General features: G+C 51.8%; 1 protein-coding gene and 1 long non-coding RNA gene across 2 annotated transcripts in view; one reads left to right on the forward strand and one right to left on the reverse strand.

The window, feature by feature from the left end:
- The window catches only part of LOC120385103, a 32313-nt gene extending 15997 nt beyond the window's left edge, over window positions 1-16316 (forward strand). Inside the window, exons 2-3 of the long non-coding RNA XR_005589264.1 lie at window positions 12188-12251; window positions 16004-16316. This is a non-coding gene — a long non-coding RNA (uncharacterized LOC120385103). The remainder of the gene's footprint in view (window positions 1-12187; window positions 12252-16003) is intronic.
- SCN4A (sodium voltage-gated channel alpha subunit 4) overlaps window positions 11751-18417 on the reverse strand; it is a 157235-nt gene continuing 150568 nt past the window's right edge. Inside the window, exons 25-26 of the mRNA XM_039504220.1 lie at window positions 14991-15261; window positions 11751-13312 (exon numbers count right to left, since the gene is read on the reverse strand). Of these exons, the coding sequence (XP_039360154.1) occupies window positions 12132-13312; window positions 14991-15261 (1452 nt within the window). The 3' untranslated portion in view covers window positions 11751-12131. The remainder of the gene's footprint in view (window positions 13313-14990; window positions 15262-18417) is intronic.

Genomic DNA, 18417 nt, shown 5'->3' on the forward strand with positions numbered 1-18417 from the left:
CTGCCTGCTGCCGACAGCCCCCCAGGAGTGTGGTGTTACACGTGGTGGCTGAAGGATTGAAGCCTCTCAACCTCTCTACACAAGCCTCGGGCAGAGTGCCCCGGTGGGGTGGGTTACGGCAGCACCACCATTCAGTTGCAGTGCATGGGCAATATTTAAACACGGCTCATATAAAAATGTGATGCCCCAATGGCCAAGGGGGGCCGATGCTGGAGTTGAAAAATGTCCAGTCCCACCTGGCCTTGCAGCATCCCGCCTGGTAAACCACAGATCAGCTGGGAGCTGGGGCTGCACGGGGAGCCAGCTGCCCTGGGAACTGGGGAGACTGGAAGCCCTGAGAGCCTGTAGCAGGTGCTGGTGCAAAGGCACCTAATTAGCCCCGGCTCAGCCAGCCCCAATCAGGGGCATAGATTGGGGCTGGGGAGAAGCCTGGTGCCTGGCCTTTAGAACGGGCTGGGCCTGAGGGTTCAGGGCTATAAAGGCTGCCTGGCAGCCAGAAGAAGGGGAAATGGCCAGGGGAAGGTCAGTCTCCAGGCTGAAGGCAGACTCTGGGTAGGAGAGGAGATTGTAAGGCCTGCAAGCTGTATAGAGTATATCACTGGTGGTGGGAGACCCTGGTGTAAATAAAGCCACGGGTGCTGAAGAACTAGAGGCCTCTCTGAGCTTTACTGGGGCAGCCAGTGGGCCCCAGGAAGGGGGGGGGGGGCAGAGGACCTTGTTATAGAGCCCCAGATTGGGCCGGCTGCTGGGGGCCTGGAAGCCCACCAGGCAGGCTGCCAAGGAGTCAGGGAGACGGCTGAGCTGGCAGGAAAGCTGCCTGCTTTCCACTGACATTTCATGGGAATCCACACGTTCCCACAGAATGCTTGGAGGCTGGTGAATTGATATTTTCCAAGGGAAGAATGTTCCACGGGAAAACCTCCACCCAGCTGTAGCCATGCGCCATCTCTGACGGGTGTCCGCTGTGCCGTGCCGCTGTATGTGGGTGTGAAATACATGCAGGAATCTCTGATATCCTGCAGAGTCCACCTGTCTCTAATCCACCAGCACCTTCTGGGAAAGGCCTGGAGCGCTTCAGAGGTGAGCCGAATATGGCCCAATAGACATGAAAGAGGGTCTCTGGAAATAACCCTGAAATGCTTCTTTCTTTTTATCAGGTAACACTCCTGCCTTGGGAGGATGGCAGCACTCAGCCGGGATCAACAGAGCTCTGGTCTCTCTGGACAAATAACTAAACCAGCCCCACTCAGAAACATGGGGCAATTAAGCAGACTCTCTTTGGGTAGTCTTGATAGGCAGAATTTCCTCATTTGCAAGTTCTCTGGGACTGTGAGCAGACAAGGAAATCTGGACAAGGGGAAAGGGAATAGTCATGAACTTGGGAAAACACAGCACCAGAACATGCATGCAAAAAAAGAGTGAAATAGAATCCTAGAATGATAGAATCTCAGGGTTGGAAGGGACCTCAGGAGGTCATCTAGTCCCACCCCCTGCTCAAAGCAGGACCAGCACCAACTAAATCATCCCAGCCAGGGCTTTGTCAAGCCTGACCTTGAAAATCTCAAAGGAAGGAGATTCCACCACCTCCCTAGGTAACCCATTCCAGTGCTTCACCACCCTCCTAGGGAAATTTTTTTTCCTAATATCCAACCTAAACCTCCCCCACTGCAACTTGAAACTATTACTCCTTGTTCTGTCATCTGCTGCCACTGAGAACAGTCTAGATCAGTGGTCCCCAACCTTTTCATCTGGCGGGCACCAGACGAAGGACCGTGGCGGCGGCCGAGCATCCGCTGAAATGCCGTTGGCGGCAAGTGGCGTCATCGAGAGGTGGCATCGAGAGGTGGATGCTCAACCGCTGGCCAGGACGTGGGTGCATTTAGACCGCGTTGGGGACCCCTGGTCTAGATCCATCCTCTTTGGAACCCCCTTTCAGGTAGTTGAAAGCAGCTATCAAATCCCCCCTCATTCTTCTCTTCTGCAGGCTAAACAATCTCAGTTCCCTCAGCCTCGCCTCATAAGTCATGTGCTCCAGCCCCCTAATCATTTTTGTTGCCCTCCGCTGGACTCTTTCCAATTTTTCCACATCCTTCTTGTAGCGTGGAGCCCGAAACTGGACACTGTACTTCAGGTGAGGCCTCACCAATATCGAATAGAGGGGAATGATCATGTCCCTTGATCTGCTGGCAATGCCCCTACTTATACAGCCCTAAATGCCGTTAGCCTTCTTGGCAACAAGGGCACACTGTTGACTCATATCCAGCTTCTCATCCACTGTAACCCCTAGGTCCTTTTCTGCAGAACTGCTGCCTAGCCATTCGGTCCCTAGTCTGTAGCAGTGCATGGGATTCTTCCGTCCTAAGTGCAGGTCTCTGCACTTGTCCTTGTTGAACCTCATCAGATTTATTTTGGCCCAATCCTCTAATTTGTCTAGGTCCCTCTGTATCCTATCCAGCGTATCTACCACTCCTCCCAGTTTAGTGTCATCTGCAAACTTGCTGAGGGTGCAATCCACGCCATCCTCCAGATCATTAATGAAGATATTGAACAAAATCGGCCCCAGGACCGACCCTTGGGGCACTCTGCTTGATACTGGCTGCCAGCTAGACGTGGAGCCATTGATCACTTCCTGTTGAGCCCAATGATCTAGCCAGCTTTCTAGCCACCTTATAGTCCATTCACCCAGCCTATACTTCTTTAACTTGCCAGCAAGAATACTGTGGGAGACCATATCAAAAGCTTTGCTAAAGTCAAGAAATAATATGTCCACTGCTTTCCCGTAATCCACAGAGCCAGTTATCTCGTCATAGAAGGCAATTAGGTTGGTCAGGCATGACTTGCCCTTGGTGAATCCATGCTGACTGTTTCTGATCACTTTCCTCTCCTCTAAGTGCTTCAGAATTGATTCCTTGAGGACCTGCTCCATGACTTTTCCAGGGACTGAGGTGAGGCTGACTGGCCTGTAGTTCTCCAGATTCTTCTTCTTCCCTTCTTCCAATCTCCATGAGTTTTCAAAGATAATGGCCAATGGCTCTGTAATCACATCTGCCAACTCCTTTAGCCCCCTCAGATGCAGCACATCTGGCCCCATGGACCTGTGCATGTCCAGCTTTTCTAAATAGTCCCGAACCACCACTTTCTCCACAAAGGGCTGGTCACCTCCTCCCCATGCTGCCCAGTGCAGCAGTCTGGGAGATGACCTCGTTTGTGAAGACAGAGGCAAAAAAAGCATTGAGTACATTAGCTTTTTCCACATCTCTGTCACTAGGTTGCCTCCTTCATTCAGTAAATACCCTCCCTCTTTCCAGTAACTTGAGCAGTAGTCTGTCTAACTGCCTTCCCACCTGCTGACAAGAATATCCCCCAACTGACTGTCCTTTAACTGCACCACTCACACCACTCACACCTGGGATCAGGAAATAGCAGTATCCATATCTATCTTCACTTCTGAGGGGACTTCTTGTCTGGAGACATCATCACCTAATCCATCTTTGTAGCTCAGAGTTATTAAGGTGCTAGCTGCAGGTAATTCTACAGCTGTCGGTTGTATCATCTCTCATAAGAAAGTTTTCAGCCTGCCTTTTCTCTCACAGTGAAGTCCCCACAGAAGACTCAAAAAGCACTTATGATTCTTGAGGCGAATTCTCCATTCTTGGTAAAAAGCTTTTCATTATAATACAAAAACTCTTTTGGGGAAGGTCTTTGTTTGGAGCCCACTACCCCCAACATCCAAGTTCAAGTATATTTATGGTGACTCCTTGAGTGTCACTAGAGGAATTGTGGGTAGGTAGTTTATGCAAATCAAGTTCTGTATGGCAGCACTTTTCCTTCTTCACCAATAGAGGGAGTAGTGAGCTCTTTCCTGTCCAAGCAGCAAAGAGTCTTGTGGCACCTTATAGACTAACAAGACGTTTTGGAGCATGAGCTTTCGTGGGTGAATACCCACTTCGTCGGATGCATGTAGCCTAGGCATTGTCTACATGCATCCGACGAAGTGGGTATTCACCCACGAAAGCTCATGCTCCCAAACGTCTGTTAGTCTATAAGGTGCCACAAGACTCTTTGCTGCTTTTACAGATCCAGACTAACACGGCCACCCCTCTGATCCTTTCCTGTCCAGAGTTTCTGGCCACAGGGCTTACATTATTTAACATTCATATAATGCTAGTTCCTAGAGACCAACTGGTTTTGGGCTCCATTGCGCTGGGCAAACATAGAACCAGTGACAGTCCCTGCTCCAAAGAGTGTCCAATCCAAGAGATAAGATTGAACAAGTGCATGAGATGCACAAGTGGTCTGGGGTGGAAGAAACAGCATGACAAAAATAAAGGACGGTCCACATTGCCTCGCCGACCGGCGCAGTGCTCCCAGGTGTCTCTGAACTATTGTAATTAGTCTGTGCAACTAAACAGAGAATGCTGGCAGCTTGCCTACAGAGGTCACAGATTCTGTAGAAAAGCTCTTATTCTTAGAGCAGTTCTTCAGGGTTTTCCCTGGTTGGTTGGATCTTCCTAGCCCATTTAAATGGCACCCAGGTAATAAGCAAGCCTGGGGTTCTCCCAGCTGTTTACTACAAAAGCCAAGAAAGTGTGTTTGTGTCTTCAGTGGACAGGAACACAGTGTTACCTGCCCTTTAGGTCTCTGACTCCAGGCAGTGTATGCAGATGTGTTCTTTGCTGGGCTATTCCTATTCATCATGGAGTTGGGTTTCATGTGTGTCATTTTGGCAGCTCCAATGTGACACAGAGAGAAGGCGAAGGCTGTATCCCAACTCCACCGCATGGTTTGCTCCAGAGCCTGCTGTTCTGAACCTGGATGCCACGGGGGACATGCTGTGCCACTGAAAGAAGAAAACAATTCACTGGGATCTGTTTATCACGAGGTTCCCTGGTCAGCCCTGCCAGTGGCATTACCCACCCCATGTATAGCCCACTCCTGCTCCCATCACACTGGGAGGGATAGCTCAGTGGTTTGAGCATTGGCCTCCTAAACCTAACATTATGAGTTCAATCCTTGAGGAGGCCACTTTGGGATCTGGGGCAAAAATTGGTCCTGCTAGTGAAGGCAGGGGGCTGGACTTGATGACCTTTCAAGGTCCCTTCCAGTTCTAGGAGGTTGGTATATCTCCACTTATTATTATTTTTGGGGGTTGGACTAGATGACCTCCTGAGGTCCCTTCCAACCCTGAGATTCTATGATTCTATGACCCTTTCCCGGCCCAACATGGCTGAACTGGACCAGTAGAGACACTTGTTCTGCCTAGGGTGGTCAGGGGCCTGGTTTTTGACCGGACAATCCAGTCAAAAAGGGGACCTGACAGCGTCCAGTCAGATCTACTGACTGGACACCCAAAGTCCGATTATTTCAAGCGGGGGAGGCGCTGGGTCATCACCTGCTTCAGCCCCTACTCACCCGGGGCTGCCGTCTACCTGCGTCGGGTGACTGCAGCTCCGCCCCGGCTCTGCAGGTGAGTCCCTCCTGACCCAGGGGGGTGGGTGGCAGGGGAAAGCAGCGAGCGGCAGCGGGAGAGGAGAAGTGGGTCGGGCTGGGGCCTTAGGGGAAGAGGCAGGGCAGGGCAGGGGGCTTGGGGGAGTAAACGGGACAGGAGGGGGAATCACAGACTCTCAGGGCTGGTAGGGACCTCAGGAGATTCTAGTCCCACCCCCTGCTCAAAGCAGGACCAACCCCAACTAAATCATCCAGGCCAGGGCTGTGTCAAGCCTGACCTTAAAACCCTCGAAGGAAGGACCTCGGGGGAAGGGGCAAGGCAGGGGAGGTTCCAGCACTCTTACTGTAGTGTCCAGTTACCACGTTGGCAGCCCCAGCCCTGCCCTGGCCCAGCTGCAGGACTCCCCGCGGAACTGCCCAAACGAGCGGCTGATGAGGATTCAGTGGGTGGGAGACGTCTTGGCTGCTCGCTGCAGGAGATGCGGGGGGCTGCGAGGAGCTGGATGGGGCTGAGAGGGCCTTGGCTGCTGGGCTCTAGGAGATGGAGGCTCAGGAGTGAATTCCCGGGGGAGTCCCAGGGTCTGGACGGCTGTGGGGGGAGGGATTAGGGTCTTTGTTACTTGGTACATGTAGGGGACCTAGGAGGATTTTGGCACCCGAGGTGGGGGTCAGCAGTTACCATGGGGATCTGTACAGCCATTGAGTCTAAGGCCAGAAGGGTCCATCGGATCGGCACGTCGCCTTCCTGCACAGCAGAGGCCAAGAACCTCCCTTGTGACCCCTGTACTGAGCGCTCCAATGTACAGATCTGGGAGGGCCTGGCTTAGGCGTAGCCCGTACCATCCTTGCCTTTGCTGCGTGCCCAATGCCTGAAACACCCCCCGCCCCCACCCCCAGCTGTGTGCACTTCCCTCAGCTCCCTCCCACAGCCTCGCTGGTGCCCTGGGCTAACCCCTGGGCATGGGCATGGCACACGGCTCTTAAACCAGCAGCACGTCCTTCCCTTAGAAGGGCAGAGCTTAGCCAAGAACGAAAATTGAAATGAGATAAGCCCATGCAGTGTGTGTGTGTGTGTGCACATGGTATGCACTTTCTGGGGCCAGTGTCCAGTGCTATAAATACACCCATGCAGTGTGTGTGTGTGTGCACACATGCATGTGCACCCTCTGGGGCCTGCGTGCATTGCTGTAAATACACCAGTGCAGCGTGTGTGTGCACACATGCATGTGAACCCTCTGGGGCCTGCGTTCATTGCTGTAAATACACCCAGGCAGCGTGTGTGTGTGTGTGTGTGTGTGTGTGTGTGCGCGCGCGCGGGTGCACCCTCTGGGGCCTCTGTGCATTGCTATAAATACACCCGTGCAGCATGTGTGTGTGTGTGTGTGTGTGTGTGTGTGTGTGTGTGTGTGTGTGTGTGTGTGTGTGTGTGTGTGTGTGTGCATACACGTGCATGTGCACCCTCTGGGGCCTGTGTGCATTGCTGTAAATACACCCAGGCAGTGTGTGTGTGTGTGTGTGAGAGAGAGAGAGAGAGAGTGTGTGTGTGTGTGTGCATACACGTGCATGTGCACCCCCTGGGGCCTGCGTGCATTGCTGTAAATAGACCTGTGCAGTGTGTGTGCACCTGCAGCATTGCTGTTTTGTTTGCTTCGTCTAGTTTGCAATTCCTCTCCAGGAAGCTGCTCAGTAAAAGAGTCATGAATCTTGTTTCTTTCACCCCGGTCACCCAAGGAGGCAGTGGGGAAGCCAAGGGTTACACCTCAGGGTCTGGAGTCCTCTGTTAGCAGCTTAAAGTTCTCACTATTTATTGTAAAGGAAACAAGGGTGGGAGGGAGGCAGCGAGCAAGAGAGGGTGAAGAGGCAGGGGGGAGGGGGCAGATTTTCAGAAGCTCCCAGCACCCACAATTGGGGCCAGGCTCCTTAGCACGTTCAGTCCCCCCCCCCACCCCCCATGGTGGCACCCAATATGACCCTGTTGGCCTTTGAGCTGTAGTCACTGGGTGCAAGGTAGTCCCGGAACACACCCTACAGGGCCTTGCTGGGTCTGTCTCCACTGCAGTTCGATCCCTGTGGCTGGCCCGTGCTGGCTGACAGGGGCTTGTGTGGGTCAGCTAAGGGGCTGTTTAATTGCTGTGTGGATGTTCAGGCTCGACCTGGAGCCTGGGCTCTAGGACCCTGTGAGGGGCCCAGCCTGAGCCCAAACGTCTACACTGCAAACAGCCCCTTAGCCTGAGCCCTGTGAGCCTGTTGGGGGGCATGGGCCAGCCCCAGGTGTCTAACTGTAGTGTGGACAGAGCCACAGAGACCTGATTGTGGAGAGCCCCAAATCTGCCAAGATTTGAACCCTCCTTTGCAACAGGGAAGCTAAATGGCTTGTAGGGCTGCTATGCTGCAGTGGAACAGAGCGACTCCACCAGACAGTTGGGGTTTAGTTGGCCAGGCACCCTCTCCCCTGCTCTTTCCAGGTGCTTTGCTGCTGCCTCCCCCTAGAACCACAGGATATGGGAGCCCAGGGCTGCGGGACCTGGGCTTGCGCGTCCACACTGCATTGCAAACCTGGGTTTACAATTGCAGGTCTCCTAGTTGTGCTGATGCGTTCACATTGCACTGTGTACCGCTGCATCCACACTACACAATGACAGGGCTTGGACCTGAGTCACAGCAGGACTTGGGCTCTGACCTCCCCTACCCCAGCAGGGGCCCAGGAGCTGGCTGACCCAAATCAGACTGATTTCTGTGTGGACAGAAGTGGGGACTTGGGCTCAAACCTGAGTCAGTCCTGGGCTTAGTGTGCCATGTAGACACACACAGCCTGTGCTCTGGCCTGCGTTAGGGACTTGGCAGGGTGGGCTGAGCCAGGCCTCCTGGCTGTGTGGAGTGGGGCAGGCAGGCTGGCTGAGGGGTGGCGAGGAGCTACCGCAACTGGAGCTCAAGCATTAGCCATGCAGGGGCTGAGCTGACCTGCTAGTTCGAAGCCCTAAAGAATGAAGCTACTTCCCTAGTCCCCTCCCGCCCCCCTCCCCAAACCCTTTCTCTTTTAAACGGACCTGACAAATTAAAACACTCTGCTGGGTGGCTCCAAGCACCCAAGCTACGGAGCTCAGGGGGATGGGTGAACCTCGCGTTAGCGGCCAGCAAGTGCTGGGTGGTGGACTGGACCCCAAGGGGTTAATGGGAATGTTGGCAGCTGATGTAACACAAATCAGAAACGTTTCTAAACAGGATTGAGCATTTCCAGTTTTTATTTTAAGAAATATACAAAGAGAAATTGCTCGAGCTCATTGACTGAACTCCCTGGTATTCTTCCACCCCTGCCCAACAAGTCTGGACAAGCAACAGCGGCTGTAGAACATCTTGGTTGCCAGGACCGCACCCCCCTTTCTCCTCGGATGTTCACAAGTAAACACACTTGAAACCATCCTCTCAAGCAGTGACTAGCCCCATCGCCCTGGGCACGCTGACATCACCCAGTGCTGTGATGAGCGGAGAACTTTGTTGCCTGCAGCAAAGATGCTCCCCTGCCACCCCAGCCTCCAAGAGGATTTGAACCCTGACCGTCTGCTGCTGGTTTGAGGCAAGTACACTCAGAGGACGAGCCCACAGGGCCGGGCAGCAAGTTATATGGGTCCGTGGTGCCCGTGCTCCAAGAATATTCAGAGCCCGGGGCCCAGCTCTACCAATGTTTGGGGCTGGGTCTCTCCTCCATCCCCAGCTGCCTTCCCCTGGAGCATCTCCCGGCCCCACCTGCTGCCCCCAGGCGATTTAAAAGGGTCCTGGGGCCCCTGCCACCACCACCGGCAGTGCAGCAGGGCTCCGCATGGCACGTCCCTGCAGCCCCTGGGGGTGGGGTGTCTCCGCGCGCTGCCCCCGCCCCAATTCTGCCATTGGAACTGCAGCCAATGGGAGCTGTGGGGGGCGGTGCCTGCGGGCAGTGACTCATGCAGACCCCTGGCCCCCTGTCTAGGAGCCGCTGCCAGAGCGGTGTGTGGGTCCCTTTCGGGAGCTGCACCCCTCATCCCCTGCTGCACCCCAACCCCCTGCCCCAGCCCAGAGCCCGCACCCAAACTCCCTTCCAGAGCCTTAGGCATGGGGGGGAGGGGGCACTTGGAGCGTTCTGGCACCACCAAAAATGACACAAACCTGCCACTCCTGCGCAGGACCCTGCCTTAGGAGAAATCACCCTTTTTCTCCTGGAAGAGCCCTTGGGGAAGTCACTGGGGACAATAACCCAGACAAGGCTGGTCAGGAAGAACAACGACTGTTCATTAACAGCAGGTCTCTCTGTGGGCAGCTGCCTCCCAGCCTAGTTGCTGCTGACTGGGGGTGGAATTGCAGCCCTGGTTAACACTGATTGGCTCCAGCAGGCCGGGATTTCCCCCTGCTTGGTTCCTGAATTGCAGTCAGGACATCCAGCAGGAAGGAGACTCGAGGGGAAGGAAGAACAGTTCTATCAGCACAGAAATCATGCAGGGCCAAATCCCTGCCAGCCTCCAGAGGGGCTTTCTGCTTCTGCCTGGGGGGACCGTGGGACGCAGGTCTGCCTCGTTCCATGCCACGATGCCCTGGCAGAGTCACTCGACAGCTGCTACACCAGCAGCCACACAGCTCTGTGCAGGGGACCTGTGTGCAGGGCCCTTGTGCTCAGTGAATCTTCAGCCTATGTCCCTTGCTCTCCCTGACCTCCCCCAATCCACCCACCCTGGTGCTCCGGAGGGGCCGGCTCTCCACCACCTTCCACCCTCGGCAGCAGCACCATTCCCTTTGCTCTCAGGCTGTGCGCGCCCACGCTGGCGGGGAGGGGAGGGCAGGAGTCACGGCTTGAGCCTGCACCAATGGAAGCTTTTGCCATTGGCTTCAGTAAGGGCAAGTTCAAGTGAAACAGCTCCAGCCCAACGCGTGCGTAACCTTGAGCCTGCGAGCAGTCCCATTGGAACCCACTGAGCGACTCCCAGGCTTAAAGCTAAGCACGGGCTGGGGCGTGTTTTGTGGGAGCAGGGGAATGCACCGAGACCCATGCTGAGTGTGCCATGCTGCCCCCATGCTCACTGCCTGCCAGGGAGTTGCTAGGAGCTTGGCCTGAGCTGGGGCTGCAAGATCAGGCCCCCACTTCCACAGGAGTCTGGAAAACAAATCTCTAGAGAGGGGCCCAGCTGCCCAGGGCTGGCTAGACCCAAGGCCCTTCGTGATGGCCACTGGTGATGCTCAGTGACCCTTTGGCACCTCTGACACTTCATCTGAAAAAGAAACTGAACAGAAGAGCGTGACTCCATTAGCCAAAGCTGAGCAGGTTACAGCTTACGTTACGCAGCGCGACTATTGCTCTAGTTCACAGCTCGACACTGGACGGTGCGGCTCTGAGCAAATCCACAGACTGATCAAGACAAAGGATTCAGAGTCAAAACTAATCAGTTAGGAAGGCCTGTTTTGAAACTCTGCCCCATCTGTTTCCACAGCAGAAAGTCCAACTCCACACTAAAGAGACGTGATAGAAAAGTCTCCCCGCCCAGTCAGAGGACACTGTCTATGGGAGGAGGAGTTGGCAATAAGATTTGGAAACGGGAAACAGTATTTCTAAAGTGACTTTTTGCTTTCCTGTTTTAGGCTTTGCACATATGTTTTGCCCTGATATGTACTATCCTCCCAGAGGACTGTTAATTCATAAGGTGGGAGGAAGGTATTAATCACCAAGAAAGCACAAGGTTTTCCACGAGTAGATATCAATTCTGTAAATGTACCTGATCAAGCAATTCATTATAAATATTCCAGTGCAACCAAACGGTTTTATCACCTGATCTGGCTCCACATGGCAGCCCGTGACCTGATGGGAACAAAGATTTCCTGCTCCAGGAGATGGGCAGTAGTTAAGATTTGGTGAAGCTGGACTAGAGGTATTTCTGTAGAGAGAAGTGGGACTATTTGGGAACTAGTCCCCAGACGCCATATTTTGGTAGCTATTTTCCTTTCACATAATCTAGTACCTAGACTAAATGGGAACCCAGAAAAGCAGCGTGGAAATAACTAGTTGACGTTCCTACTGTTCCGAGCTGAATGCTTTCTGCTGTAGATGAGTGTTCTGAAAAACTTTACAAGCTGGCATTTAACCCTGAGAATAGAGCTGCAGATTTTTTTACTATGCAAACAAATCTTTAAGACATAATTGCACATTTACTGTATATAACAAAAATCCATAACGCCTATTCAAATATTCAAAAGAAAGGTGCTACTTTTAAGACATTGGAGATTTTTGTTCACAAAACCTTATCTTTTCTGCAATTATTTTTAATATTATTTCACTTGGCTCATCTCTCTCCTCTAATTCATTGCACGTCAGGAACAATAACTGGGCAAACACCTCAAGTGTGAAATAATATTAAGAAATAATTTTGAAAATAAAAGGAGAGCCATACCCAGTCGTTAACTTCTGAAACACATCGCTACCATGGTTATATCATTTTAAAACCTACAATGTTTCTCTTTCACCAGCAATAGAGAGATTTCACATTTACCTCAGAAGAAAAATACTCAGTGCTGTAATGAATATGAGGTTCTGTTTAAAAAGTTAAGATGGGTCTGAAATACAGTAATATGGCGTTAGCTGTCTATAGAGAGGGATATGGGTGCGTTCTTGCAGAAGAGATACAAATGGAGTCTTTGCAGGATAGGAAGATGAAACGTGCTTTGTGTTATACTAATGACTCTTTCACCTCTCGCTCCCCATCCTGTTTTTTCGCCTCACTAGGAGCAGCTCGAGTCTCTGGGCTTGCAACTGGTGCTGCAAGAGCCAGGGCTGGGGCCGTTTCCAGGTGTGTATCACTGTTCCCATAAATCTCGTTCATTTTGTCTGCAATTAGTCCTTCTTTTTCCGGTGCTCCCTCCTCCTGACTATGCCTGTACAGATAAGACGCCTGTTTCATCGACCGCTTTAGTAAATACCTTCGGAAGGCTCTTTGGATTTTTATGGCACAGACTTCTTCGTGCTTCCTTTTCAAAGTCGTAGTGATGGGTTCATAGGAAACCTTGGATGGGTTGGCAGCCATGAATTTCTCCTCCATTGTGGCTTTCAAGCCATCCATTTCTCCTGAGTCACCCAGCACTTCTTTAGTCAGCGCAAAGAGAATATCCAGACAGTGGATTTTATCTCCGACAACCATCGGTAAATCCATGGTGATTAATTTAATCTTGTTTGGTTTGGCAATCTTGAGTGGCTCTTGCAAGGTGTCTACAAAATCCGACATCACGCTGTACGTGATAAACTGGGTGGCATCTGGATCAAACTTCTCCCACGTTTCATAGAACATTTCAAAGTCATCTTCGCAGAGTGGTTCGCTGCTCTCCTCTGTAGCCACGTTGAAGTTCTCCAAGATGATGGCGATGTACATGTTCACAACGATCAGAAAGGAGATGATGATGTAGGTGCAGAAAAAGCAGATGCCAATAGACGGGTTGCCACAGTCTCCTTTTACTGAACTTCCGGGATTCTCCAAGTCAGGGTCGCAATCCGGTGGGCCACTGTTCAGGATAGGGTTGAGGAGACCATCCCACCCGGCAGACGTCGTGATCTGAAACAAACAGATGATGCTGTTCCCAAACGTCTCGAAATTGAAGATGTCGTCGATCCCAGACTCCTTCTTGACATAGGCAAAGTTGGACATCCCGAAGATGGAGTAGATGAACATCACCAAGAACAGCAGGAGGCCAATGTTGAACAAAGCAGGGAGAGACATCATTAAAGCAAACAAGAGAGTCCGGATTCCTTTTGCTCCTCGGATCAGCCGCAGAACACGCCCAATTCTTGCCAACCTGATCACCCTGAAGAGGGTGGGGGACACAAAGTACTGCTCTATGATGTCGGCAAGGACGATACCTGAAAAGGGGTGCAAAGAAAGTATGCATGGCTCACTCCATGAACTGAAATAGTGAAGCAATGGGTAACCTGCTCTGGGTCTACGTGCACCCTCTGTGCTGGAGAGCTGAGGAGGTGAATGCATGATTAGCAGAGGACCATAACCTCACATGGGCTGGAAAAGGCCTCAGGAAAGTTCCCTAGCCAGTGCTGCTGCACAATCCTGTGTTCCCTGTGATTTGCCATCCAGCCACCATCTAAGAATCCACCATGTCCCACTGCTACTTGCCCCATTGCCTGATGTGTTTCATGGTTGAAAGGTTTTGCTCACTGCTCAGTCTAACCCTTGCTCTTTGCTGTTGCCCTCTGGCACGTCTCTCTTGCTAAATGTGACAATCATGCTTTAGGCCCTATTCTTCCACACAGGGAGAACAGGGAGAGGCTGGTGAGCAAAGACGGTGCAGCAGTTAGCGCAGTAGCAGTGGATTTGAGGCATTCTGGCTTCGAATCCCAGCTGTGCCACAGACGTCCTGTGTGATCTTAGCCTCATCTGCCTCTCTGTAACAGGGGGAATTGCCCTGTGCCCCAGGGGTGTTCTGAGGATACAGTGGGAACAGGTGGCCCTTATTATTTTGAATATACGAGTTTATCTAAACCAGCCTTGTAGTGCACATGCAAAGCTTAAAATGTACCAACTCGTCACTAATGAGACACGCCCTCCCAGAAACAACGAGCCCCCCTGAGCCCTTGCTGCACCCCAGTCCATGCTAGAGGGGTGTGCTGTACACTTCCTCCTGCAGGCTGAAAGCGGGGAGCAAGGGAGCCCTCTGCGAGGTGCCTGGGGTTGCAGACAGACCTGAGCCCCTTGGAGAAGGGGAGGTCTGCCCATGGAGGATCCCTTTATGCGTGGAACCTGGGGAGTTGCTTTCGGTGAGAACGTGGGGTAGGATTTGTGGGAAGCACTTTAGGGTGCACGCTCAGGGAAGGTTTTAGTGCGCACACAGGAAGGAGTTTTTTAGGGTGAGCATCTGGGGAGCAGGACCAGGTTAAGGCATAAGCACAATGGGCCCCTGCACTTGGAGTCATGTGACTCTCAGCTTTAATATATATAAATAATCATGTTTCTAGCTCTCCTGGTTGTGAAGAAAGTCTTGAAAACAGGCGCTGAGCATGACAATGCAGAGACAGCTGTCTGAGTCTGCAGACAGCCTGAGACAGTTGCTCTAAAAGGGGTGAAATGTCCTATGCATCCCTATGGGCTGTTAACTCTGAAACCCACTGCTTTGGGGGCCCTGCCACCCTCCCACCTCTTCTGGGGTGACTGATGTTGGTAGGGTCCCCCCACACCGAGTCTTGTATCTGAGGAGGGAGGCAGGGTGGAGATGTGTCCTCCCTCCTATGGGGTGGACTTCTGCCCATCTGAACAGTGCTCAGGAGAGGCCCAGTCTGTCCAAAGAGGAATGGTGGTGGGTTTCTCAAAGTGGCTCATAGAGGGTGTCCACTCCTACCACCACTCCAGCAGGCACAGGAACAGTGGCAGAGCTCGGGCTCCAAGGCAGGGCCATGGGTCTCCCAGGAAGGGAGGTGCCACCATACCCATATTTCCCATCTAGACATTTCTTCTCTATCTTGGTTGCTACAGAACCCACTTGGCGGCTTGCCTGAGTCAATGGAAATGCAGCTGGCGGCCAGTGCTTACCTCCGATGGAGAGGATGACCACCACAAAGTCGAAGATATTCCAGCCAATGGTGAAGTAGTAATAGCGCAAGGCGAACATTTTGAGCAAGCACTCGCCCGTGAAGATGACGATGAAAATCATGTTGATATTGTAGAGGATGTTGATTTTGGTTGGACTTTGGTCATCTGTTTCAGCCATCATGGTCACCATGTTAAGACAAATCAGGACCATGATGATGATGTCAAAAGCTTGCTTTGTCACACAGTCAAACACCAGCCCCTGACATTTGTTCTTTAATACATGGAACGAGGGTGAAGATGAAGGCAGAAGGACAAGCCAGGAGGTGGAATGGACAGACAGGGCACAGCAGAGAATGAAGACAAAAACGGAAAGAGAGAGAGAGAGAGAAACAGTGTTTAGAAGAGGACAGAGACCCAGCTGTCTTATCCCTTGTGCAGTGTGATCATGCAACAAGGATGTGGGCCCAGAGCCTCCCATGAGAGTTAGGCACCTAAATATCTTTGAGGATCTGGGCCGTGCTGCCTGGAGTGCTGTGGGCCCCTCACCTGCTGCTGAGGTCAGTTGGTGTTGCAAGATGGAGCCTAGCTGGCACATGTCTCATATGTTACGATGTAATAATGACATGTCTCCCAAGCGCTAGGCTCAATGACTGGGCCTCCCCACGAGGGATCGTTATTGAACCCTAATTAATGCCAGTTGCTTATCATGGCAAAAATGGGAAAGGTTATGGGGAGGGAATGTCTTTTACTGGACCAAGTTGTGTGGTGAAAGAGAGAAGCTTTCAAGCTACGGAGCTGGGACACTCGCACGACCTTTCCCAGGCTCTGTGTGGCTCCGAAAGCTTGTCACAAGCTGGTCCACTAAAAGACAATCCCTCCCCTACCTTGTCTCTCTAATGTCCTGGGACTGACATGGCTACAGCAGCACTGCAAACAGCATTTGAGTTGTACCTGTTCAAAAAAGTCAAAGTCACAATCGTCTAATTATTAACCACCCCCATTTTCTATTCTAGGACCGTTAACAGCTGCCAGGAATAGGGAAAAGCTGAGGATTTTCAAAAGAGCTGGGTCAGACCTACGGTCCATCTAGTCCAGTATCCTGTCTCCAAGAGCAACCACTAAAGAGCTTCAGGGGGAGTGCACAGAACAGGCCAATTTTGGAGAGATCCACTCCTTGTCTTCCCCTCCTAGCTTCTGCCACTCAGAGGTTTAGGGAGACCCAGGGCATGGTAATAAAAAAAAGGTAATAATTGGAGATATACCAATTTCCTAGAACTAGAACGGACCTTGAAGGGTCATTGAGTCCAGCCCCCTGCCTTCACTAGCAGGACCAAGTTTTTTGCCCCAGATCCCTAAGTGGCCCCCTCAAGGATTGAACTCACAACTCTGGGTTTAGCAAGCCAATGCTCAAACCACTGAGCTATCCCTCCCCCTAGGTGTGCATCCCTGGCCATCTTGGCTAATAGCCATTGATGGCCCTATCCTCCATGAACTAATTAATTCTTGTTTGAAACTAGTTATACTTTTGGCCTTCACAACATCGCCTGGCAATGAGTTCCACAGGTTAATTGTACAATGTGGTGAAAAAGTACTTCCTCTTGTTTGTATTAAACCTGCTGCTTATTAATTTTATCGGGAGACCCCTGGTGTTTGTATTGTGGGAAAAGTAATTAACACTTCTCTCTTCCTTTTTGCTACACCAGTCATCATTTTATAGACCTCTGTCATATCCCCCCTTAATTGTCTCTTTTCTAAGCTGAATAGCCCAAATCTTTTTAATCTCTCCTCGTATGGTAGCTAGGCCAGACCCTTGATTACCTTTGTTGCCTTTCTCTGAACTTTTTCCAGTTCCACTATATCCTTTTTGAAATGGGGCGACCAGCACCGCACGCAGTATTCAAGGGCTGGATTTAGATAGTGGCACTGTGATATTTTTGTCTTGGTTTCTATTCCTTTCCTAACGGTTCCTAACATTCTGGTAGCTTTTTTAACTGCTGCTGCACACTGAGCAGATCTTTTCAGAGAACTCTGCAGTGACTCCAAGATCTCTTTCTTGAGTGGTAACAGCTAATTTAGACCAGTGGTTCTCAATGAGGGGCCCGGGGCCCCCAGGGGGGCCACAAGCAGGTTTCAGGGGGTCCACCAAGCAGGGCTGGCATTAGACTTGCTGGGGCCCAGGGCAGAAAGCTGAAGCCCCACCTCCTGGGGCTGAAGCCAAAGCCTGAGCAATTAAGCTCTGCAGGGCCCTCTATGGCACGGGGCCCCAGGCAATTGCCCTGCTTGCTCCCCCGTAACGCCAGCCCTGGCTTTTATATGCAGAAAAAACAGTTGTTGTGGCCCAGGTGGGCTGTGGAGTTCTTACAGCACGTTGGGGGCGCCTCAACAAGAACAAGCTTGAGAACCCCTGATTTACACCCCATCATTAGAAGCACTTGACTATCCTCGGCACCTTTGAAAACCTGAACCCGAATGCTTGGCAGAGCCAAATGTGCAGCAATTGCTGGGGAGGTAAAAGACCAGAGGTGAAATGCTGCTCCCAGGGAAATCAATGGGAGTTTTGCCTTTGGCTTCAATGTGGCCAGGATTTCACCCCAGGCCCATGCCTGAGCAAACCCTGAGCGTCATGGAGTTTGCCACAAAACTCATTGGCCATTATGAACATCAAGCTGTAACACTGACACATTTCTGGGAGTGTGACATGAGGCTCAGCAGAGAGGAAAATACATGCACTACGAGAAACAGCAGTTCGAAGATGGAGCAGTGACAGAATTGTGTTTGCTAGAAGGAGAACAGCTGCGCGCCATTGGGAAGTTTTAAGGAAAGGAAAACTTAAAGAAATCCAAATGAGCAAGTGATTATAAAGCTGAAGTAGAAACAGCTAACAGGAAAAGGGGATTTGGGAGGTGGTGTCACAGGAATAACAATCGCTCACACTGCCCTTTTCATCAAGAGATCTCAGCGAGCTTTCTAAAGCACATCAGTATTATTATCCCTATTTTACCACTGGGGAAACTGAGGCACAAGGAGGTGACGTGACTTGTCCAAGATCGCCCAGCAGGTCAGGGTCAGAAATGGGATGAGAACTGGGTCTCCTGAGCCCCGGTGACTGCTCTAGCCACTAGGCCACGCTGCCTCTTCCCCTCACAGAGCTGATGGGCTCAGCCAGATTCAAAATTCAAAGGTGGTGGCATTTTTAAAACCACTGCCACTCTCACCATTCCAACAACCAAGGGGCTGTGCTCGTGGTCCCAGCAGGGTCCTTCTGTCCTAGCAGCATTTGAAATGGCTGGGAACATCTAACACGCTCAGCACGCGCTCTCAGCACGTCCTGCCAGATGACCACCCGTCCTGGCTCGGCCTCCAGAACAGCATGGGCTAAACTGGCTTTATCAGCTTTGCGGGTTTTGAGCCTTCTGGGGGGAAGCTG

This window comes from Mauremys reevesii, linkage group 17 (assembly GCF_016161935.1).
Source record: "Mauremys reevesii isolate NIE-2019 linkage group 17, ASM1616193v1, whole genome shotgun sequence".
NCBI classification, from domain to species: domain Eukaryota; kingdom Metazoa; phylum Chordata; order Testudines; family Geoemydidae; genus Mauremys; species Mauremys reevesii.